This window comes from Carcharhinus amblyrhynchos, chromosome 2, assembly GCF_965287045.1.
Source record: "Carcharhinus amblyrhynchos chromosome 2, sCarAmb.v2.hapA, whole genome shotgun sequence".
Lineage (NCBI taxonomy): Eukaryota > Metazoa > Chordata > Chondrichthyes > Carcharhiniformes > Carcharhinidae > Carcharhinus > Carcharhinus amblyrhynchos.
This window is the reverse complement of record NC_137325.1, coordinates 116,176,175-116,200,942: the sequence shown is the minus strand read 5'-3', so window position 1 is coordinate 116,200,942 and position 24,768 is coordinate 116,176,175. Positions and strand designations below refer to the sequence as shown.

The 24,768-nt window shown below is 42.3% G+C and overlaps 1 protein-coding gene across 1 annotated transcript; it reads right to left on the bottom strand.

Annotated features, from left to right (window-relative positions):
- Positions 1–2,731: 2,731 nt before the first annotated feature.
- On the bottom strand, positions 2,732–13,370 carry LOC145361523 (patched domain-containing protein 3-like). Its single transcript, XM_080217340.1, has 4 exons — positions 12,642–13,370; positions 8,677–8,798; positions 8,435–8,580; positions 2,732–4,412 (listed from the first exon to the last, which is right to left on the bottom strand). Exons 1-4 carry the CDS (start codon positions 13,368–13,370, stop codon positions 2,755–2,757), a joined length of 2,655 nt encoding a protein of 884 aa, XP_080073466.1. The 3' UTR covers positions 2,732–2,754.
- Positions 13,371–24,768: the final 11,398 nt, after the last annotated feature.

The following is a 24,768-nucleotide window of genomic DNA, read 5'->3' as shown; positions in this document are numbered from 1 at the left end:
TTGTCTGCAAGTTCAGACATTCGTTTACACTGTAGGGGGTTAGATGATGAAGAGAGACTAAATTGACTGGGTCTGTACGCGTTGGAGTTTAGAAGATGGGGGGGATCTTATAGAGACGTATAAGATAATGAAACGGATGGATAGGGTAGAGTTAGAGAGATTCTTCCCGCTCAGAAAGGACAGCAGGACTAGAGGGCACAGCCTCAAGATAAGGGGGGGGCGGGTTTAGAACGGAGTTGAGGAGGAACTTCTTCACTCAAAGGGTGGTGAATCTCTGGAATTCTCTGCCCGTTGAAGTGTTGGAGGCTACCTCGCTAAATATATTTAAGACACGGATAGATAGGTTTTTGGCAGACAAGGGAATTAAGGGTTATGGGGAGAAAGCAGGAAAGTGGAACTGAGCCACTTCAGATCAGCCATGATCTTATTGAATGGCGGGGCAGGCTCGAAGGGCTAGATGACCTACTCCTGCTCCTACTTCTTATGTTCTTATTATGTTCTAATGGCCAAACAATTGCAAATAAATATTTGGACACAACAGGAAAGATGATGTCTGATTTAGCAGTTAATATTCTATGGGAATTTATTGCCTGGCATAATTGTACCTATCGCATTCATATTTAAAAAATGTAATTAATTATTACCCAGGCTAGAGATTATGAAATAAATTGCCCAACATTATAAGTTATGAAATTAAGTTCAACACATCTGCTCATTTTAGTTTTGTTCTTAAAAACTCAATACTTTGACTAACGTTCTTCAGGGACTTTTACCTTAGTCATTATAGAAAGTTACAGCACAGGAACAGGCCCTTCAGCCCTTCAAGCCTGCACTGACCATGCTGCCTGATGGAACTAAAACCCCTTACCCTTCTGGGGACCACATCCCTCTATGCTCATCCTATTCATGTATTTGTCCAGCACCTTATGAAGAACATAATGTTTGATTATTAATTTCTTCTGAAGTGGTCCATCAAGCCATTCAGTTGTACAACCACTGGATGGAAGGAGGTTCCCCATTACAGGGTGAAAAGGGTTATGAAATAAATCTCGCCGTATCTGTGTCCCACTTGAGAAAAGTAAAAATATTTCCAAAGTCCACCTCTAAAATTATTTGAATATCTGTCTCGTATGTGTCATACTTATTGAATACTTTGAAAAACTTTCTCATGAATCTTCATATCTGCTTTATTATGCACAGACATTTGTCTGGTTTGAGGAGAGTTTAATGTATAATGGAGGATTCTAATTGTATAATGGTCTCAGATCTAGGGGACGATTCTCCCAAAAAAATTCTAAGTGTCAAATTTGCAGTAAAACTGGAATAATTCACACTGTTTCTTTCAGTGGGAGTTCAGAGAAGAATCTCCCACATACTCTGCAGTGCGGAGGCTACCGACATGAATATCATTTGTATTCATGGGGTGGGGTCTACTCACGCTGGAGAGGGTGAAACCAGCTGGCCTTTGCACCGAAGTGTCAGTCTCTCGTTTGTTGGCCAGTCGATCAAGGGTAGTCGAGTTGGGGAATGGCAACTGAAGGGTAAGAGTGCAAATTAGAGTGTGAGTCAGAGGGTCAGAGGGTGAGTCAGAGAGTCGGGGGAAGTCAGAGGGTCGGGGGGAGTCAGAGGGTCAGAGTGTGAGTCAGAGGATCAAGGGGAGTCAGAGGATGGAGGGGGAGTCAGAGGGTCAGGCTGTGAGTCAGAGGGTCGGGGGGGGCCAGAGGATCGGGGGGAGTCAGAGCGTCACAGTGTGAGTCAGCAGGTCGGGGGGAGTGAGAGGATCAGGGGGAGTCAGAGGGTCAGAGGATGGGGGAGAGTCAGAGGGTTGGGGGGGAGTCAGAGTGTCAGGGGCAGAGTTAGAGAGTCATGGGAAGAGTCAGAGGATTGGGGAGTGTCAGAGAGCTGAGAGGATCAGTGGGTCAGGCAATCAGTGGATCGAGGGATCAGTGGGTTGAGAGTTATTGGGAGCCGGGAGTGTCAGTTGCATAGTTACCTAGGAGTTAGATTTAGTTCTTCTCTGACTCATATTTTCCAGTTGACTATCCATGCAAGAAGATTGGAACCCTCCCAATTCTCCAACTCTAATGCTGAAATTGAAGCTTTCTCGGGGGGTCTCAGGGAGCAGGAGAATTGCCCATCGGAAGTTGAAACTAGGCAAACCAAACCCGCAAAGGTCTTGCATTGGGACATCTGAATGATACAGAAGCACAAGTTTCAGAGTATATCCAGTCTCCAATCATCCACAGACTAGAAGATCAGGACCATTGTTTGTTATAACCATATTCACATTTTACATAAAATGTGTTGAGAGCAAAAAGTTTTGACTGAGAAACCAAAGTGAATAGTTAAGAAATGGGAGGATCAAGTTGGAGGGCATGGTAAGATGGAAGAGTAGAGAAAAAAAAGAATTTTGAGGTCCTGAGAAAATATAAATGGGCAAAAACTAATGCCATTGCTCTTGATTTCAATTCAGTGGAAATGCAAGTAAGATGGTCACATATGATGGAATACTTGTAGCTTATGAAGAATAGGTTGGACCTTACAACAGTGAATTATTTCTGATTTAGAAGTTCACGTTCAGATTTTTTGGTTTGAGTATTTATTTTCTTCAACAATAACTCAGTTTATCCAGGTTATGACAACATGATAGAACTTTGGATAAAAGGAATAAGTGTTCCCAATTGATCACAATTAAGAAAATAATATATTAATATGTTACAGATCTCCTTGGTCTCAGACAACATGCAAACGCTACTACCTTTCCGTCAGTTCACAGGAATCAGCTCCATTTACTTTGCTGTGCTGACCATCCTGGTCACTGTGGGCATTTCTGCTCTGGCTATTTTCTTTACTATCATTTATATTTGAAGGAACACTACTCCGATTGCCACAAGCTTGATAAAATGTTAGAAACACTGGCATAAGTATAATGCCATGAACAGCACCAAAAAATATGACTAGAAACATGATCTTAAAAAATGTTCTAAATATGTAACTTCCTGCGACAGACAACACTGCAATGCCTGTTATAGTTGAAAGAGCTCCTTGTAGAATGGGATAGCCAAGAGTGTACAGTGCATCAATAGCTCGTTCATTGGCACTTGTTTTATCACTTGAAACAAACATATATGAAATGTGAGCTGTAAAGTCCACAGAAAATCCAATACAAATGACCAGATTAATCATCGATATAGAATCTAAATTGACACCCCAGAAAGCCATAAAACCAGCCACACCCACTAAAACTGATGCAATTGCAAATGTTACCCACAGAGAGCAGATTGGATTAGGTATTAACAGTAAAGAAATGACTAACATGGCAGCAGCGGCCACAATTATATTCTGGACTGTAGTGGTCACTATTACAAGAAATTGATCAAAGTAGATGAAAGCTGGATGATACACAAGTAAAGGGATTCTACATTCCTTCGCCAAGTTTCGTAATTCAATCAACATGATTTTTTGATCATATGATTCACTGGCATTCACAATCTGAATGAAAAATCGTGATGCTCTAATGCTCATATTATCTTCAGAGAGCTCAATATCTTGTTGAAATGTTGGGATAAACTTTAAAAATTTCAATACGTTTCCAATGAATGTATTTCTCTCCCTTATATCTAGTGACATATTTGCAGCATGGCCAAGGTACACACGAAGCCAGGACTCTGATAGTTCACGATCTACATAGGAGTTATTTTCCAATCTGCCCAGACAGATTTCAATTTCATCCTGAACAGTGGAATTCCAATATTCCACAGGGTCCGTGACAGTAACCATGACTCGTGGTCCATATTCAGAGAAAAAATCACTCTCATCATCATAAAACTTAATCACATATGAATCATCAAAGGCCAGATTTCTGAGATCTATTCCTTCTTTGATGTGTAAACAGCCATAAATACTGCCAGTCAAATATCCAATATACAAGAGCACCACAATTGCCTTGGTCCATCGGTTTGTAAGGAAAGGACCATAATATTTCTTAAAGAAAAAATAAACTTTATGTTCTGACTCTGCTCCAGTTTCTCGATCGTAACTCCCACCTACACAACATAGTCCATAGAGATTAGATCTCCCTGGTTTATGATCGTCTTCAACCTTTCTGAATGTCAGCCAGTGTCTGTTACTGGCTTCTCTTCGCCCATTTAATGCAAGAACAGCTCCAAAAAATGTAATGTTGTAAATGAAGCAGAACAGAACAGTTGTGCCTGTGTAAACACAAAATGACTGCACAGATGGAAAAGGTGTCATGATGCCAATGTAAAAGGCCAAAACATCAGTCAGAGTGGTGATTGTAATGGAAACAGCTGCTTCCGCATAAGTCTCTGCCAGGCGATCTTCAACTTTATCATGCACTTTCGTCTTTTGCCAGCTGGCGAGCATAATAAACATATCGTCCACACCAATACCTGCAGATCCAAGTGTCACGTAGGATAAATCAATCATTAACTTGGTAGGTTTTCAATATTTTTAGTGAACTGTTCTAGTAAGTTAATAAAATAATGTTTCTTTAAAGTACTATTGTGACTTTCTTTTTGTGTTCATGGTATGTAGCCACATATACAATTTGTCAAACAATTACATACAACACTAGTGTGGAGGTGCACCATTTGCCAACTACAAGAGAAAAGCAGAAGACTGAATCTACTTCCACACAATTAAATAGCGTAATAGATTTTTTAATGTTCTTTAGAAGTGCTACATCATACTTTCTCCAGTTAGTAACACAGGTGGATAAATAATCTAGCTATTAGTAAACAACTTTCATGGTTATTCCTGCAGAATTCAGTCAGGAATAAAATTATAATCTATTGAAACAAAGAATTGTCTCAAGTGATTTAAAGCATGCAGAAATTGTCCCAATTATTTTAGTAATCTTTTACAGTGGGGAACTTTGATCCTTTTGTAGTTTTGCGACGGAAATGCATCCATCTTCCTGCTTTTCATGTGGTCTGGGAGAGTAACCTAAATGAGAGATCTTTGTCTCTGTTTTGACTTGTTTATTGATATGATTATATCTGCATTTCTGAATAACTTAATGAGAGAACCAAATTCTTAAATAGCATGGTCTGCTGACACCTGAAGCTATGGGTGGAATTTTACGAGAATGATTCTAACTTTTCAGCTAGCGTGAAAATGGATGAGTTCCTGATCCATTTTTTGGGTGAGTTTTCATGCCCAATCTTATGGATATAGATATTGAAAATATGGGCTAAATCATTTCTGGCTGCTGCAGGCAATGGGTTGGGCGTAATTCACAAGCCAGCCTGCAGGGAGAGCTATTGTGCATGCATAGACCTCTGTACCTGCGCATGTGCAATAGTAACTGTAGAGGGAGCTATTGTGCATGTGCAGACCTCTGATTCTTCACATGTGTAATTTCAATAGCAGGGGTCTGACAAACAGACAGACAGAGAGCTGTCAGGCCCCTGCTGTTGCAAGCAGCCTCACAAACTCCACCACACCCCCCACCCAACATACAAAGTTGAAGTTTATTTATTAGTTACAAGTCTTATTTATTAGTTACAAGTCAGCTTACTTACACTGCAATGAAGTTACTATGAAAATCCCATAGTGCCATACTCCGGCACCTGTTCAGGTATATTGAAAGAGAATTTAACATAGCCAATCCATCTAACCAGCACGTCTTTCACACTGCGGGAGGAAAGCAGGACGCACAGAGGAAACCCATGTTGACACAGAGAGAATGTGCAAACTCCAGACAGACAGTGACCCAAGCCAGGAATTGAACCCAGGTCCCTGGCACTATGAGGCAGCAGTGCCAACCACTGGGACACCCTGACCCTACATTTGCAGCCAATTTGCAGCAAATCATGAGCTCCACATTGCACAGACATGTAGCCCCATTCGCCCAGACTGATCATGCCCCTCTCCCCCTGAAGCGATCGCAATGCTGAGTGTGCAGTGGCCACTCATTCCCCCCACTCCAATCACAGGCAGAGTGGCAGCGGCCTCCTCCCTCTGTGATCAGGCCATCCCTTCAGGCCTTGCACCTTCAGGTCCCACCTCTATAAGCCCTGCCACTTCAAGTTCCGCTCCCATAGCCTCACACAGGCCCCACCACAATAGGCCCCATCCCTAAATGCCCTGCTCCCTGGCACTGCCCAGTGGGCACTTGCCACACCACCCCTTTTAGGCTACCTCCATAAGCTCCTCTCCACAGGCCCCACGCTATATGCCCAGCCCCAATATACCCCACCCCTTAGGCCCCACTCCAGAACTGCCCAGTGGGCAGTGCCAAGGTGTCCAGTGGTCATTGCCAGTGTGCCAAGCTGGCAGTGCCAAGATGCCAGGGTGACACTGCCCAAGGGGCAACCCCTTGCCTTTGGCCCCCCTGCTGGGACTTCAATGGCCTCCAGTTCCACCTGCAAGGCCAACACTCCTGTTCCCCTATCATGGGGAGTAGGTGTTTTCCTCCTCTGACAAACCTCTCCCAGAGAGGCCATAAAGGCACACGAGCTTGGATGATTCCGCACCAGGCTCGCTAAACAGATGCAAATTAAAATTATAATAAATTTGAATAAATTATTCACTTCCGGCGAGATACTGACCTCGACAAAAATCCAGCTCTGGTAAGATCGCACGAGCCGGGTAATCGGGCGTGATTCGGATTTCTCGGCTCTCACACGATTTTACCGAGCTGGTAAAATCCCGGCCTATGTATCTGACAGCTGAAGAGAAAGCATTCAGCTAAACTATCATTAGTTGATTATTTTTACCTACTTTCGAGAAATTATACATTAAGGAAAACAGCCTTTCATTAACTGAATGTTTCCCTGCAAATTAATGGCATGTCTCAATAGATGACATTATTGTCTGTCAGATTTAATCAAAGTAGAAGAAAATACCAATTATTTATGCAAAATTATCAAAGCACATTTTCTACCTGTATAATCAATAAATATACTTGATGCTTTCACTATTTACTTATCAATACTATATAAGAGGAAACTCCTTATAAGGGAATTAATACAAACATATTTTCTCAATTTATGCAGTTCATATTTTTGAAATGGTTTATTCGTTGAACAAAATATAAACCTGTATCTGCCAATCCCTCTCCATCCAATTGCCTCGTGAACCAGTTTAGATTTAATGTTTAAAAGCAGTCTCCTCTGGCAACTTACTCCACATCTCTTTAATATTTTGAAAGGCAAAATGTGTTTGGATTACCATAGGATCCCGACAGTGCAGAAGGAGATCATTCGGCCCATTGAGTCTGCACCAGCTCTCTGAAACAGCACCTTACTCAGGCCTATCTCCACAGCCTATCCCAGTAACCCCAGCCATTTGCCATGGCTGATCCATCTAACCTACACATCTTTCAACTGAAAGTGAAGCACCCAAAGGAAATCCACACAGATGCAGGGAAAATGTGCAAACTCCGCACAGACAGTAACTCAAGGCCAGAATCAAACCCGGGTCCCTGACACTGTGATGTAGCAGTGCTAAGCACTGTGTCACCATGTCTTCTAATGTCCCTAACCTCTAATTTGTGACTGGTGGGATTTGAAGCTTTCATCATGGTAACAAGTAAATCTGGTTAATTTTGTCAATTCTCTTCATAAAAGGCGGGTGGGTCTGTAAATTAGGACACCATGCCATTGACAGCCTGCTGACTGTCTGCAACCAACACACCCTATCCCTGCCACCCACCCCCTCCCTGTACACAATTTTTATAAGCTTTTATTATATATATTACCCATGTGATATAGTTAATGGTTTTGGGTTGCCTATTAGCAAAAATTAAAAAATAGCGACTAAGCCTGGACCTTGTGTACTATATCCCTCCACTTTCACTTAACCACTTACTCCAATTCAAGGTTCTGGGGAATCGAAACCTATTCTGACAGACACTAAACAGGTACATCCAGGATGGGATGCCAGTCCATCACAGGGCACAGAACCAGACACACTGAGGGGAAATTTACCATGGCCAATCCACCTAACGTGCATGTCTTTGGATTGTTAAAGGAAACCAGAGCACCTGGTAAAAACCCACTCAGATACAGGGAAAAAGTGCAAACTCCACACATACTGACACACAAACCAGAACTGACCTTGGATTCCTGGAGCTGTGAAGCAGCAACACTGTGGCACCTTGCATAGCAGATTTAAATTACACCATCCTAAATCACAACCATACAGCTGTGTTTCATTTCTATCTACATATAATTAGCCATATTCAACTACATGTGGAAATTATGTGAAGATGTAGCTTAGCATTTATTGTGCTTCAGTGTAGGGTAGATTTTAGTCACAAGCTTCTATAATGGCCAGAATGCTGCCAGTTTACAATGCACTACCAATTCACTGCCAAAAATATCGCTCGGGCTTGCAAACCAAAATCTATATAGAAGCCTGTCCAACAGACAAATGATATTCTAAAAATTGTTGATGAAATACTGACCTAGAATCAGAAACGGCGCGTTGGCAGTGTTGATGGCAAATGACATCCCACAGTACAGCAGCAATCCAAACCCAGTAAGCACAGCTAATCCAGCTGATATAACTCCCAGGGCAGCAACCCAGACCTTATTCCTCACGCAGTCAAGCCTGAAAATAAATGACATACCTTCTATAAAATAACACTTTGTGTGAAGTATTTATTGTGTAATAGTATGCTGTAAGTTCCAGGGAAATTAACTTTACCTCACACAAGACAAGATGGAAAAGGATATTGAAAGCAAATATGTTACAGAAAAAAGAGGAATAATTCTTTTGGAATTTTTTTCAAATTCTTCTTGCCTTGAGACAGAAGTAAAATGTGAAACCTGCAATCAGTGAAAATAAATGTTACTTACAGATCATCAAGTAACAAAATGTTTCTGAATGTACAATAGCAAATGAGAAGACCTCTTCCTTGTCTCATTCATATAATCTTACAGTATAAAAGGAGGCCATTCAGTATATTCAATGACTTGATATATAGAAGTATTAGGAAACAATATAGCATCACGTATGTTCAACCTGTCAATTAATTATTTTTCATCAATTCTGAATCGTTCCTTCTTACCATGTTGAATATTTTACATAAAACTTACTGGACAGAAGCAGGCCAATTGGACTGAGTTGGTGTTAATGCTCCACATGAAGCTCCTCGCATCCTTTTTCATCCAACTCTCCCTACGTATCCCGCCATTCCTTTCTCCCTTATTTCCTTATTTAGTTTTCCCTTGAAGGCATCTGTCCTATTTGCTTCAACTCTTCCATGTGACCGCAAGTTCCCCACTATTTGCGGTCCTTGGGCAAAAAAAAGTGTCTCTTGAGTCCACTATTGGCTTTATTAGTGACTATCTTATATTTAAAATAATCACAAAGTCATTACAATGCACAGTTAGGCATGGGTCTCTGAAAGGGCATTCTACTTCCATCAACTCCACTGTCTTATCTCTGTAACCTTGCAACATTCTTTCTTTTTAGACAGCATTCCAATTCCTGATACATCGATTGAACCGACCTTCACCACCCTCTCAGGAAGTTCGCTCCAGGCTTTGGATGAAACAATTTTTCCTGACATTACTTTACTCCTTTTGCCAATTATTTTGAATCTGTGCCCTCTAGTTCTTGATGATCTTGAAAGGAACCAGTTTCTTACTATTTACCCTGTTAACACTCCTTCGGGTATTGAGAATAAATTCTGAAGGGCACTAGGATCAGTCCTGGTGCAGGTAGGACTTGTTACAAACGCTCCCGATGCAGTCCCCTCTACACCGGGGAGACCAAACGCAGACTAGTGACTGCTGTGCAGAACACCTCCTCTCTCAGTCTGTAATGACCCCCAACCTTTCGGTCGCTTGCCATTTCAAGCGAATCGCTCTCATGCCCACATGTCTGCTCTTGCCCTGCTGCAATGTTCCAGTGAAGCCCAATGCAAAGTGTGCTATTTTTGCATTAGGCTTGTGCAATAAGAATTAAGAGCAGGAGTAAGCCATCTGGCTCCTCGGGCCTGCGCCACCATTCAATAAGATCATGGTTGATCTTTTCGTGGACTCAACTCCACTTCCCTGCCTATTCACCATAACCCTTAATTCCTTTACTGTTCAAAAATTCATCCAACCTTGCCTTAAAAACATTCAATGTGGTAACCTCAATTGCTTCACTGGGCAGGGAATTCACAGATTCACAACCGTTTGGGTGAAGAAGTTCTTCCTCAACTCAGTCCTAAATCTGTTCCCCCTTACTGTGAGACCATGCCCCCTAGTTCTAGTTTCACCTGTCAGTGGAAACAACATCCCTGCTTCTATCTTATCTATTCTCTAAGTATTCTTATTTGTTTCTGTAAGCTCCTCCCTCATTCTTCTGAATTCCAATAAGTATAGTCCCAGTCAACTCATAAATCAACCCTCTCAATTCTGGAATCAACTTAGTGAATCTCCTCTGCACCCCTTCCAGTGCCGTATATCCCTTATTAAGTAAGGATACCAAAACTGTATATGCCTCATCTTCTGATTACAGCCTCTGGACTCAACATCAAAAAAATGTAAATTATATTTATTAGCCACAAGTAAGATTTACATTAACATTGCAATTAAGTTACTGTGAAATTCCCCTAGTAGCCACACTCCGGCACCTGTTCAGGTCAATGCACCTAACTAGCGTGTCTTTCAGACTGTGAGAGGAAACCGGAGCACCTGGAGGAAACCCATGCAGACACAGGGAGAATATGCAGACTCTGCACAGACAGTGACCCAAGCCGGGAATTGAGCCTGAGTCCCTGGTGCTGTGAGACAGCAGTGCTAACCATTGTGCCACCGTGCACCAGCTTTAGTCTAGGAATGTTCCCCTCCATCTTGACCCCCTTTTTGTTTTTTGTTTGTTTGGTTTGTCCTAATACAAATATATCTAACACCACAGGGCTATCTGTCTTGTTTTGTTTTCACTGAGCACTGACCTTTGTACTTCTTTTAACACATTCTGCTATTTTACTTTTATGCTACTATCAGCATTTCTTTAGTCCCTAATGCTACCACTGACATCCCCTTTGTCTTGTGTCAATGACATCTTTGTCTATCTCTCCTTAGCTCTGACCTATCCCTGACCTTCTATTCTACCCCATCTCCGCCAGTCCCCTCACCAATTAAACAATCCATTGCATTTCTACCACTCTTCAGTTCTGAAGAAGTCATATGGATTTGAAACATTTTTTACTCTCCACAGATGCTGCCAGACCTACTGAGTTTACCCAGAATTTTCTAAGCTTGTTAACAAGCCACTTGAGCAAAATATTACACTGCCCACACATAACAAGGCTGGCATGGGCAGGGAGACAAGATTCAGAGTGCAGGCTTTTACCATTTGAGGTGAAAATGCAGGAGGAAGGAGCAGTAATCCTTTGGGGGTGACCTGTGTGCATCAGAGGCACCTCGCATGATGATACACCACATTGTGCCTCCCTAACTGGCCTCCAAAACCCATAACCTTCCCACCCAAACATCCTGGACTCAGCTGAGTCGGGTCTGCCAGGATCCATTTCTCCCTTTGTTATGGGACCGCTTGGTTGGTTCACAACCAACTTTTGTAATTGGGAGTTGGGCAATACCCTTCTTAACATTGCATGCAAATAGACTTAGTTCACCTATGTAACAGTTACCCTCACCTCAATTGTACAATACATGAAGGGCTTTGAGACGTCCCTCAAAGACATAAGGCACAATATGTTTTTATAAAGGTATTATAGAAATGTACAATATTTTACCCTATCAATAGGAATTTGCAAAAACAACTGAAATAAGGACAAATCTCTGATAAATGTGGCCTACTTGGTTCTCAGCATACGGAAACAGGAATAAGCCATTCAGCCCCTCACACCGTTCTACTTTTCATGGCTAATCATGTCTAATCTGTGCCTCAATCCCACTTATCCACGTTTGCTCCACATTCTTTGATGCTCTTACTTAACAAAGATCTATAGATTCCAATCTTGAGAACTTTACAACTCAGCATCCAAACCTTTGCAAGGAGAGAGTTCCAGATTCCATTTGTTCAGATTTCTACTCCCCTTGCATGAGGATCAAAGAAGTTGGAAAGATTAAGTCAGATACATTCAGTGGCAATATCATAGGTTTCTTGCATCTTATCTTACAATCCTGTTTCAGCATATAATGAACCAACTATGCATCATTAAAAACCTAATAACAAGTTAACTTTAGTCTGATTGAACACAGCTCATTAACCATTAAAGATAAATTTTAAAAGTGCCTGAATGGAAGTATTCTGCATGCTAAAAACAAGGCTTTACACATTTATAAAGGCACATCTGGTTTTCAAAAACAATTTTAAAAAGCTTAATAAAGTATAACAATTTCAAGTTAGTGATGCAGCAGTATAAATCTGTGGGTACTTATTATTTTTACACAACTTTACATTATTTCTCAGTGAAATGTGATAAAGTTGTGAAATTTTTTGCTATCTAATTTTTCAAAAGAAGTCTATGAGTAGAGAAATTTTTCAGGCACACAAATTCCCAAATATTTCAAATTTATATTTACGAAGAAAGTCAATGATTTAAAAATGTGACAGATAGCTAAATAGACCTTTTCTGATCACAGCAAATTCTGTTGGGGAAAGAGAGGAAATTCTCCAAAATAATTAATCTGCTTATTTTAAATCCTTACCTCAATGTGAGTTGAATCTGCAAGGTCTGTTGGGAATTCGCTATGAAACTTTTCAATCCAAAGTAAACTGAGTCTCTTGTTTTTTGCATCATCTTCTTTCAATTGATAATGCATCTTAAAAGCTCGAGCTTTTTTGATCACAGTTCCAATTTCATTTAATTCAACCCCACCCACTGTATTAGCAACAAAAGCATTATTTGATATTGGGTAAGAAATAGTTGTGTTCTCAACCAGATAAGGATCATAATTTAGCAAATCTAAGAGTGCATTTGAGAAGCAAGTGGCTCCTGTCTTTGCACAAAGATTGGAATAATTGTAAGCAATGCCATTGTCAAAAAGTTGAATTTCTTTGACTTTTTTATCAACTAACAGGATCTCTTCGAATGCTGCTTTTGTAAGGATGTTGCCATCTTTTGAAACAGCAATGAAAGAAGCAAATGCCCCCTCTGCATAAAGCCTCTGTCTGGAGAAGAATTGAGAATCATTGGTTGGAAAATGTTCTTTAATGAACTCCCTCTCTGCTTTTGCTGGTCCATTAATGGGCGTGAACTGATACTCTATGTTGTTGTTTTCACTTTCAGCAAAGAAAAAAAAACCTGCCCCTAATCCTCCAGAAACAACCAGAGGAACCAGCAAGAACCACCAGGGATTTTGACCAACATAAGTTCCCAGTTTCCTGAATGCTGCGCAGAGAGGTTTTTCAATACAGTCCGTCTGACACCAAGCCATAATAAAAATAGAACTGAAGCTTTGGTTCCAAGATTTTCAATTCAACAAACTCAATATTCTGAAAGACAAAAAGAAACAATGATTAAGAACTATTTTTCCTAATATGGATATCATGTAATGCATAATATAGATTGGCTGAAACTAATTAAAACATTTGGACTGAGAGATTACCCTTCATTCTGGTTACCCATCACTGGGTTCAATTCAGTACTATGAAGTGGGGACTGATAAAATTTAGGCATCTAGGTATATCAATATAAGTGGCATTTATATAGTACCATTAATGTAGGAAATCCTCCTTGGGGGGTGTCACAGGAGAGTCATGTGTCGACATTTAACACTGGACCACATTAGACCAAACCTTGGTCAAAGAGTCAGGTTCAAAAGTGCATCTTAAAGGAGGAGAGAGGTATAAATCTCAATCCTGAATATAATCAAAAACTGATCATCCATATCGATCGGAAGGAGAGAATTCCAAAAATGAACAGTCCTCTGAATTATAAAATTTCTCCTCATCTCAGTCCTAAGCAGCCACCCATGAGAATAAGACCCATGGTCCTAAACTTGCTAGAAAATAAGCCTCTCAGCATCTAGACTGTCAAATCGGTTAAGACTTTTATGTTTTGACGAGATTACCAAGCATTCTTTAAACACCGAAGAATATATACCCATTCCATTCAATCTCTTTTCACTCCTGGAATCAGTCCAAAACACAAGAAATAGAAACATGAGTAGGCCACCAGAGTCTTCAAGCCATTCAGTGTGAGCTTGACTGATCTATGCGGGTCTCAGCTCCTTTTCCATGCCATTGCCCCATAGCCCTCTATTCCTTGCTCTATCAAATAATTATCCACCTCCACTTTAATTACTTCTCATGATTCACCCTCCACTACCCTCTGAGGCAGAAAATTCCAGAGGCTCACCACCCTCTGTGAGAGGAAATTTCTACACACCTCAGTTTTAAATGAACGGCCCTTTACCTTGTAGCCATGTCCTCTTGTTTGAGATTCTCCCACAAGTGAAAACATCTCACTATCTACCCTGTCAGGCCCTCTCAGGGTCCTGTATGTTTGAATAAGTTCCAGTGAACCTTTGATACGCTCCTTCTAAGGCAAATATATTTTTCCTTCAGAAAGGAGGTCAAAAGTGTGCAGAGTGCTCTGACTGTAATCTCACCAAAGTGTTATACAATCACAGCAAGATTTTCTTGTTATGATACTCCACCACCCATGTAATAAAAACTAACATTTCATTTGGCTCGCTAATTTATTTCTTATTACTCACAGCTTGCTTTCCCAACTAGCTTTATGCTGTCAGCAAAGTTCGATATATTACAATTAGTCCTTCATTCAATTAAGGGAGCAAATTCAGAAGGCTGACACCCAGCAGCTGAAGGCATGGCTGCCAATGGTGGATCGCTTACAATTACATATATGCAAGAGGCCAGAATTTAAAGGACCACAGAGAGGACAATTGCATGGCTGGAGGAAGTAACAGAGATGATGTGAGATGCCGGCGTGGGACTGGGGTAAACACAGTAAGAAGTCTGACAACACCAGGTTTCGGTTGGACTTAAACCTGGTGTTGTCAGACTTCTTACTGGAAGTAACAAAGACAGGGAGTGTCATTACCATGAAGGAATTTGGAAGGATGAGAATCTTAAAGTCAAGGAGTGGCTGGATTGGAGCCAATGAAAATCAGGAAGCACAGAATTGACAGATAAACAGAACCTCAGTGAGTTAGAATTAGGGCAGAGTTTCGGATAAATTCAAAGTTATGAAGGATGGAAGAAAGAAGGCTGACCAGGAGACTACTGGAATAGTCAAGGTTTGTAAATGCATGGATGAGGTTTCCAAAAGCAGATCAGCTGAAGCAGAGGCAGAAACAGGCAGCGTTAGAGTGTTACAACACAGAAAGAGGCCATTCAGCCCATCGTATCTGCACCGACCATTAAGCACCTATCCCTTCTGAAATGCTATAGCATTTCAAGTGCCCATCTAAATGCTTCTTAAATGTTGTGAGGATTTCCATCTCTACCTCCCCTTCAGGCAGTGAGCTGCTGATTCCCACCATCTTCTGGGTCTAAAGGTTTTTCCTCAAATCCCCTCTATATCTCCTACCCCTTACTTTAAATTGATGTCCCCTGGTAATTGACCCCTCTACTAACAGGAAAGGTTTGTTCCGATTTTCCTATCTATATCGCTCAGAATTTTGTACACTCAATCAGGTTCCACCTTCAGCCTTCTCTGCTATAAGGAAAACAACCCCAGCCTAGCCAACCTCTCTTTATAGCTAAAATGATCCAGCCCAGGAAATATCCTGGTGAATCTCCTCTGCACCCTATCTAGTGAAATCATATCCTTCCTATAATGTGGTGACCAGAACTGCACACAGTGTTCTAACCATGATCTAACAAGTGCGTTCTATAGTTCCACCATAACTGTCCTGCTCTTAAATGCTATGTCTCGGCTCATAAAGGCAGATAGTCCATATGCCTACTTAACCACCTTATCTACCTATCCTGTTGCCTTCAGGGATCTTTTGACATGCACCCCAAGGCCCCTCACGTCCTACCATCTTACTTTTCATGGGCGTTCCCTTGCCTTGTAAATTCTCCCAAAATGCGTCACGTCACACTTTTTGATAATACCCAGGACCAGGATTTATACCTCTCTCCTCCTATAAGATGCACCTTTGACCAACCTGCCTCTTTGACCAAGGTTTGGTCTAATGTGGCTCTGTGTTAAACGTCGACACGTAACTCTCCTATGACACCCCCAAGGAGGATTTCCCACATAACGGTGCTATAAGTCTCCTCTTCATTATTTACCACACCATCAATTTTTATGTCATCTACAAACTTACTGATAGTACCTCCCATTCAGGTTTAGATCATTAATGTACACTACAAATAGCTGTACACGACTGGTCACAGGCTTCTAGTCACAAAAACAACCTTCACCATCACCCTCTACCTCCTGCTACTGAGCCAATTTTGGATCCAATTTTCCAAAATTTCCCTGGATCCCATGGGCTCTTGATCAGTCTCCCATGTAGGCCTTGTCAAAAGCCTTGCTAAAGTCTATGTAGACTACATCAATTGCACTGCCCTCATTTGCACACCTAATCATCTCCTTGAAAAACTCAATCAAATTTTTTAGACATGATGGTTAGGAGTGGGTTAACAGATCTTCCAATTAGTCCTCATTCGATGTCAATTGTTCAATAAAGGTCACTGATATATAAAGGGGCTATAAGTAACACAATTAGGGGATTTCGGTAAAATACCCATTGTGTGTCACATTGATAATAAATCCCTCTGGGAAAATGTGCACTCCAGAAAAAATGTAAATAAGAAAAAGGTTGAGGATCAACATAGCTAGCTTAAAGCAAATGCTGGACAAAGGGAAAATATCAAAAATTAAATGGGTTGAATGTAGCTATCAATTATCCAATTGTTTTACTAAGAGAGGGGCCAGTTGAAAGAAACTTTTGGACATTATTAAGGAAGGGCATGATAAGAGAGGGGATTAAGAGTTATGGGGAGAAAGCGGGAAAGTGGAACTGAGCCACGACAGATCAGCCATGATCTTATTGAATGGCGGGGCAGGCTCGAAGGGCTAGTTGGCCTACTCCTGCTCCTATTTCTTATATTCTTATGTTTTTTTAAAAAAAGGAGAAATAGAGTGCATTTTGTGTTTTCTGTGGAAACAATATTCAAAGTATTTTTTTTCTCCCAGAGGAGGCCGTTAGGAATGGGTTAACAGACTGTTCAATTAAGTCCTAATTTGATGCCAATTGTTCAGCTAAAGTCACTGATACATAAAGAGGCTACAGATGGCAGTGGGTGTTGGTGGAGAGTTGTACATGTATTGCATCAAAGAAATAAAGGTAGTTTATGAAGAAGCAGAACTCGTGTCTCCTTTATTGAACTGCAACTGGGACGCTCAAAAAATGATCTCCTTCTGACTAAGTCACACTGACTATACCTGATTAATCCTTCTCGCTCCAAGGGGAGATTAATTCTGGCCCTCAGAACTTTTTCCAATAATTTCCCTACCATTGAAGTTTGGCTCATTGGCCTTTAATTACCTTGCTTTTCCATATTTCCTCTCTTAAATAATGGTATCACATTAGCTGTCCCCCAGTCCTCTGGCATCTCTCCTGTGTGGAGATGCCAGCGTTGGACTGCAGTAAACACAGTAAGAAGTCTCACAGCACTTCAGATCAGCCATGATCTTATTGAATGGCAGGGCAGGCTCGAGGGGCTAGATGGCCTACTCCTGCTCCTATTTCTTATGATCTTATGTTAACACCAGGTTAAAGTCCAACAGGTTTATTTGGTAACAAAGTGGCGTTTGTGTTGCGAGACTTCTTACTGTACCTCTCCTGTGGCCAGAGGGGATTTTAAAATTAGCAAGAGATCCCTGCAATCTCCTCTGTTGTCTCACACAGTAGCCTAGGATACATCTCATCTGAGCCTGGGTATTTGTCTACTTTTAAGCCCACTTAAACTACTAACACCTCCTCCCTCTCAATGCTCATCTTTTCAATTATATCACAGTCCCCTGATTTCTATACCTACATTTTCCTTCTCCATAGAAAGATCGGTTCAGATTTGTGAAGCAGCAACGTGTTCAAGAATTTTGCAAAAGGGAGGGAGATTGAGGTAGGACATTAGTTTGCATGGATCTAGGGGTCAAGATTGGGCTTTTGGAAGAAGGGAGTTGGGACAACAGCTTTGAAGGGGAGGCAAACATTACCTGAGAAGAGGGAACCATTAACCATGTCAGGCAACATAGGTTCCAGGATGGGAAGCTGAATGGTCATTAGTTTGGTGGGAATAGTGTCAAGGAAGTATGAGAAGATTCTCAGGACAAGGGAGAATATTAGAGGAAATCAGACCTGGTGGACTAGACAAAATCAGGGGACCAGCAGAGTTAGCTGAATAGATGGCCTCAATGTTAGTGACAAAGGAGTTCTCATTTGTTGGAGGTGAGGGTGGAGAAGGCAAGGGAAAGATATTTAAGAAAATACTTTGCAGTAAAAACAAAGTCAGGACTATTTTTGCATTCTAGAATGATACTAAAATAGTGACATTTTAACAGAGGAGCACATGACCCAATAATGCTCTCTGTGGCCAACCAGTTTGATTTAAGCCATTGCCCCTGAAGTCTACCTGCATATCTTGGCCTTAAAAGAAGGGAAAGTGAAGGACATACCAAGGGAAATAAACAAAGGTGAGAAAAGGGACAATTAAATGTATAGAAGAGGGTGGGATTTCGCAGGTTGGTTGCTGCAAAAATATAATTGTATATGGAATGCTAAATGCTTGAAATTTGAGAATTTGGAAGTGTCATTAGAAGTGACGAAGAACTGAATGTCAGGGATAATGTAGGGGTGACGATTGCTGACATCAATATCCTTGAAGAGACAATGGACTAGTCAAGTGAACAGGAAAATAGTAAATGGAATTTGACCGAGATGTGTAAGGTTATACATTTGTGAAGGTCAAACAAATTAAAAGATTACACAATAAATGGCAGTATTGAGAGCTGTAGAGGAAGTGAGGGAGGAAATGAAGTGGGGAGCTAAGTGGCCTTGGCAGACACAGAACTAAATGTCAATAGTATTACCAAGTATCTGCCATTTGACAGCACTGTTAACAACCCCTGATTTCACTTTGCTGATGGGGCAGTAATTGGCTAGGTTGGATTTACCCTAGATTTTAAGGACAATTTTTCACATTGTTGGGCAGGTGGCAGTGTTGTAACTGTACTGGAACAGCTGGTTCTGGAGCAAAAGTCTTCAGTACTTTTGCCGGAATATTGTCAGGGCCTACAGTCTTTGCAGTATCCAGTGCCTTCAGCCATTTCTTGGTAAAGAAATAGAGTAAATTTATTTGCCTGAGGAGTGGCACCTAAGATCCTGGGTAGCTTAGAAAGAGGCCGAGATGGATTATCCACTTCTGGCTGAAGGTATTTGCAAATTCTTGAGCCTTGTTCTTTGCAATGATGTGTTGAGCTCCCCTGTCATTGAGGAGAGGGATATTTGTGGAGCCTCTTTAGTTATTTAATTGTTCACCGCCATCCTGACATCAGTGAGCAGGTTATTACTGAGTCAGCGCTGCTTAATAGCAGTGTCGACAACACATTGCTTATGATGCAGAGTAGACTAATGGGGCGGTGAGTGATCCCACAGGATTTGTCTTGCATTTTGTGGGCAGAACATACCCAGGCAAACATTGCTGGATAAATGGTAGTATTAAAGCTGTACCGGAACAGTTTGGCTAGGGGTGTGGTTAGTTCTGGAGCAAAAGTCTTGAATATTCTTGTCTTCTGCCAGGGCCATTCAGCTCCTGACCTTATTACAGCCTTGGTTCAAATATGGACAAAAGAGCTAAATGCCAGAGGTTAGGTGACAACAACTGCCCTTGACATCAAGGTAGCATTTGACCAGGTGTAACTTCAAGAAGCCCCAGCAAAATTGGAGTCAATGGGAATCAGGGTAAATCTCTCCACTATTTCCGGTCATACCTAGTACAAAAGAAGATGGTTGTGTCTGTTGGGTATCAATCATCTCAGCTTCAGAACATCAGTGCAGGTGTTTCTCAGGATCCTAGGCCCTGCTCATCAATGCCTTCCCGTCTGTCAAAAAGTCAGAAGTAGGGGTGCTCGTTGATGACTGCACAATGTTCAGTATCATTTGTAATTCCTCAGATACTGAAGCAGTCCATGTCAAATACAAGAAGATCTGAACAATATCCAGCTTGGGCTGATAAGTAGCAAGTAACATTCACACAACACAAGTTCCAAGCAATGACCATCTTCAACAAGAGAGAATCTAACCATTGCCCCTTGACGTTCAATGATATTAATATTACTGACTCCCCCAATATCAACATTGTGGGGATTACCACCGACCAAAAACTGAATTGGACCAATCATATAAATACTGTGGCTATGACAGCAGGTCAGAAGCTAGGAATCCCGCAGCAAGTAATTCACCTCCTGACTCCCCAAAACCTGTAAGCTATCTACAAGGCAAAAGTCAGGAGTGTGAAGAAGTACGCTCCACTTGACTACATCAATGCAACCCTAGCAACACTGAAGAGGCTCAACACTAATCAGGCCAAAGCAGCCCAGTTGATTGATACCATATCCACAAATATTTACTCCATCCTTCACCGTCACACATTAGCAGCAGTGTGTACCATCCGCAAGAAACATTGTAGAAACTCACCAAGGCTTCTTAGGCAGCACCTCCCAAGTCCATAACCACTACCATCTAAAAGGACAAAGGCAGCAGGCACATGGGAACACCACCACCTGGAAGCTCCCTTCCAAGTTACTCACCAATTCAACTTGGAAACACATCATCATTGCTTCACTATCACAGGATCAAAATTCCGAAACTTCTTTCCTAACAGCATTTGGGTGTACTTACACTGCATGGATTGTAATGGTTCTAGAAAACAGCTCACCACCACCTTCTCAAGGTCAATTAGGGATGAGCGATAAATGCCGGTCTAACCTGCAAAGCCCACATCCCTTGAATGAATAAACCTACATATTGTCAGGGCCCATAGTCTTTGTAGTGTCCAGTTAGTTTGTTAATTGTCCACTACCATTCTCAACTTGACGTAGCAGGACTGCATAACTTAGATCTGACCCATTTATTAGCCCTGTCTATTTCATGCTGCTTTTACCGTTTGGCATGCAAGTAGTCCTCTATTGTATCTATAGCTGGTTGACACCTCATTTTTTGATATACATGGTGTTGCTCCTGGCATGCCCTTCTATGCCTGTCATTGAACCATGGTTAATTGCATGGCTTGATAGCAATGATAGAGCAGAGGAAACGCTGGGCCATGAGGTTACAGATTACTTTTGTACACAATTCTGCTGCTGCCAATGGACCACAATGCTTCATGGATGCCCAGTATGGAGTTGATAGACCTGTTCAAAATCTATCCATTTAGCAGGATAGTAGTGCTACATAACACAATGGAGGATATCCTCAATGTGAAGACAGGACTATATCTCCACCAGGATTGTGCGGTGGTCACTCATGCCGATACTGTCATGGACAGATGTACCTGCAGCAGGCGGGTCAAGTAATTTTTCCCTTTTGTTGCTTCAGTTGCATCTGCCTAAGGCCCAGTCTCATAGCTATGTTCTTTAGTACTCAGTGGTCAATAGTGGTGCAACCAAACCACCCTTGGTGTTAAACATTGAAATTCCGTATGCAGAGAACCGCCTGTGCCCTTATCACCCCCTGTGGTGTTCAAGATGGAGGAGTATTGATTTTATCAGCTGTAGGAGATAGTGGCAGCAGGTTTCCTTGTCCATGTTTGACCCAATGCCATGACCTTCATGAGCTCCAGAGTTGATGTTGAGGGCACCAAGGGCAACTCCCTCCCCACTTCTTGTCATTGTGCCAGCACTTCTGCTGGGTCTAGTTTGTCAGTGATTCAGGCTACACACAGTGATGGTGATTGTGGCATCTGGGACATAGTCTGTAAAATATGATTATTTCCAAATGTGCAGACGACACAAAACTGGGTTAGAGGGTGAGCTGTGAAGAGGATTTAGATTGCTGAGTAAGTGGGCAAATGCAACTAAGTGGCTTGCTAGGCCATTTCAGACAGCATTTAAGAGTCAACCACAATATTGTGGTCTGGAGTCACACGTAGGCCAGACCAGACCAGTAAGGACAGCAGATTTCCTTCCCAAAACTAGACGGTTTTTGTGACAATCAGCAGTGTTTCCATGGTCACTATTAAAATAGCTTTTCAAGGCACGAATTCTGAGCACGTTATACATGCACCGTCAGTGGGTCTGAAAGCGTCCATGATTTCTGCTTCCAGCCTCGATCACAACTGACATTCAATTTCACATTAGCTGGCCAATTAAAGGTGGGCCAGCAGAAAATGTAGCCAAATGTGGACGCATTGCTGTCAGTGAGACTGAAGCTTGTCAGGAACCGGATCCAATAGTGACTTGGCAGTGGCTTTAAATAGAGAAGAGGCAACTCTCTGAAAATTGATATGAGTTGATGAGGGGCTTCAAGGAACTGTCCAAATCTAAAATTTTGGTAGCTGTATGGCCCCAGAGCCTGCTCCCCATGCCAGGAGGCAAGGCAATACCAGTAGGCATTCTGCACCCCCATCCCCCTCCCCCCTCCTTGGATGAGTGCCTGTGCGCTCTAGTGGATGACAAGAGGAGACCATCCCACCAAACAAAGAAGGCCTGCCAGAGGTGGGAGCTGAGGTCAGCAGGCACGACATGGAGCACTGCACTTGGCTACAATGCCAAAAAGATTCAATGATCTTCTGGACTCGGCAAGGGTGAATACCAAGCTGGTGTAGTCCAGTGTGGAAAAGTCTGGAAGGATGGTCATTCTTACTGGTACTCAGAGGTGTAGGAATCAGAGTAATAGCAGGTACATTTACCTAGGTGTCTTAAGGCTGTGAGATGAGATCGGAAGCCCTGGATCCAGCAAAAGGTGGAGCATGCAAATATGATGGGAATGTCAACATGGTATAGACCCGCAGGTGGAAAGTGGAGAAATGAACAGACCTTTATATACCATTGAGCACACAACTACTGGTGGTGGGGTGACCACCATGCTCATCCTGAGTAAAAGTGAGATGTACGTCCTTGACCTCCAGTGTAAGGTTGTCAGGTCATGGAGTGGCGGGCACCACAAAGGAAGGTAAGGGTCCAGTGGACAGAAGCAGGACGAGTGGAGATTGTAAAGAATGTCGATTCCCGCATTTCTCAAGGACTTCTAAATGAGTTTCCAGTTATTTGGCAATCACAAAGACACCATAATGCCATTGATATCACTCTCACCTTGACCCTAGCATGGACATTGACAATGCAATGAGTGATAATGCTGACAATTTGCTTTCCACCCTCAGATGAGCCATCCTTCATAGTCAGCCTGGACCCTATGACCTGCGTGTTTTCTAACCGGAAATCACAGACGAACATGGATATCCACTGCCTGCTGAAGTCCACATCTGAGGTGTTCAAGTCAGGAAACCCTGACCTTTACAAGAAAGCCAGGTATGATCTACGGGGATCCATTAAAGATACCAAAAGACAGTACTGGACCAAAGTAGAATCCCAGGCTAGCCACATGGACTCCCACCGACTACGGTAAGGTCTACAAGACATAACAGGCTACAAGCTGAAGGCAGGTAAAATCACCCGCTTCAATGCACTTCTCTCTGATGAGCTCAACACATTCTATGCCCATTTTGAGCAAGAGGTCAGCGGGAGTCCATGTGGCTAGCCTCTCATCCATTGACACTGTCTACTGTTCCAGCTGCCTTGAAAAAGCAGCCAGCATAATCAAGGACCCCACGCATCCCGGACATACTCTCTTCTACCTTCAAGATACAAAAGAAACAAAAGTCTGAGGACACGTACCAACCGACTCAAAATCAGCTTCTTCCCTGTTGCCATCAGGCTTTTGAATGAACCAACCTGGCATTAAGTTGATCTTTCTCTACACCCTAGCTATGCCTGTACCATTTCCTTCTGTGAACGGTATGCTTTGTCTGTGTAACGCGCAAGAAACAATACTTTTCATTGTATGTTAATACATGTGACAATAATAAATCAGCTCAAATCAAATCCTCCATTGACACCTGAAGAGATGCTGCTGACAGTTCAACACGCATCACACCCTCTTTTGCGACCAGGCTCCAGCGCAGATACAAACGTATCAATGGTCTTCAGATTATTGGCTCAGATGGTACTACACTTGCATGAGGTGCTGGTGAAGCAGAGAGTACCCAGAATGCCAGCTGCTGGAAGGCTGCTAAAGATCAGGACGAGGCTGAGTCAGAGGCAGATGATGAGCTTCTGGAATCATCCATCAGGCAGCACATGCTGAATGTCTGAGGGATACACAGGAAGATCTGGCAGAAATCCCAGATAGTCTGTATGCTGTGCTCAGAGGCATCATGGAGGAATCCATGAGGAACCTGAGCACTGCATTGACCCTGAGCACTGAATGCACAGCCCTACTCCATTGAGAGTGGCGACTCTCATGCAGAGGCTGCACCGGGAACAGAATCCAATGTTCCATGGTCTGCGGTTGAACTTGCGGGTTTGCCATCACCTCCGCACCTCAGCAATGACCTGAGGATGATACTGCCAGTTTGAGAGATGGATGAGACACCTGGTCTCGCTGCTAGATGCCTGTCCATTAATGGTGAGCAGGAGGTGCAGACATGTCTCGGGTTGGTGGAGGAGCTGTGTGCTTCTCTCACAGGGCTCTGGACAAGGGCGGCAGATTTACTGTCCCTCTGCCAGTCCTTCTGAGGCAATGAGGACTGAGGAGTGTCCAGCCGTACTGCTGGGCACACCCTTCAGGGCAGAAC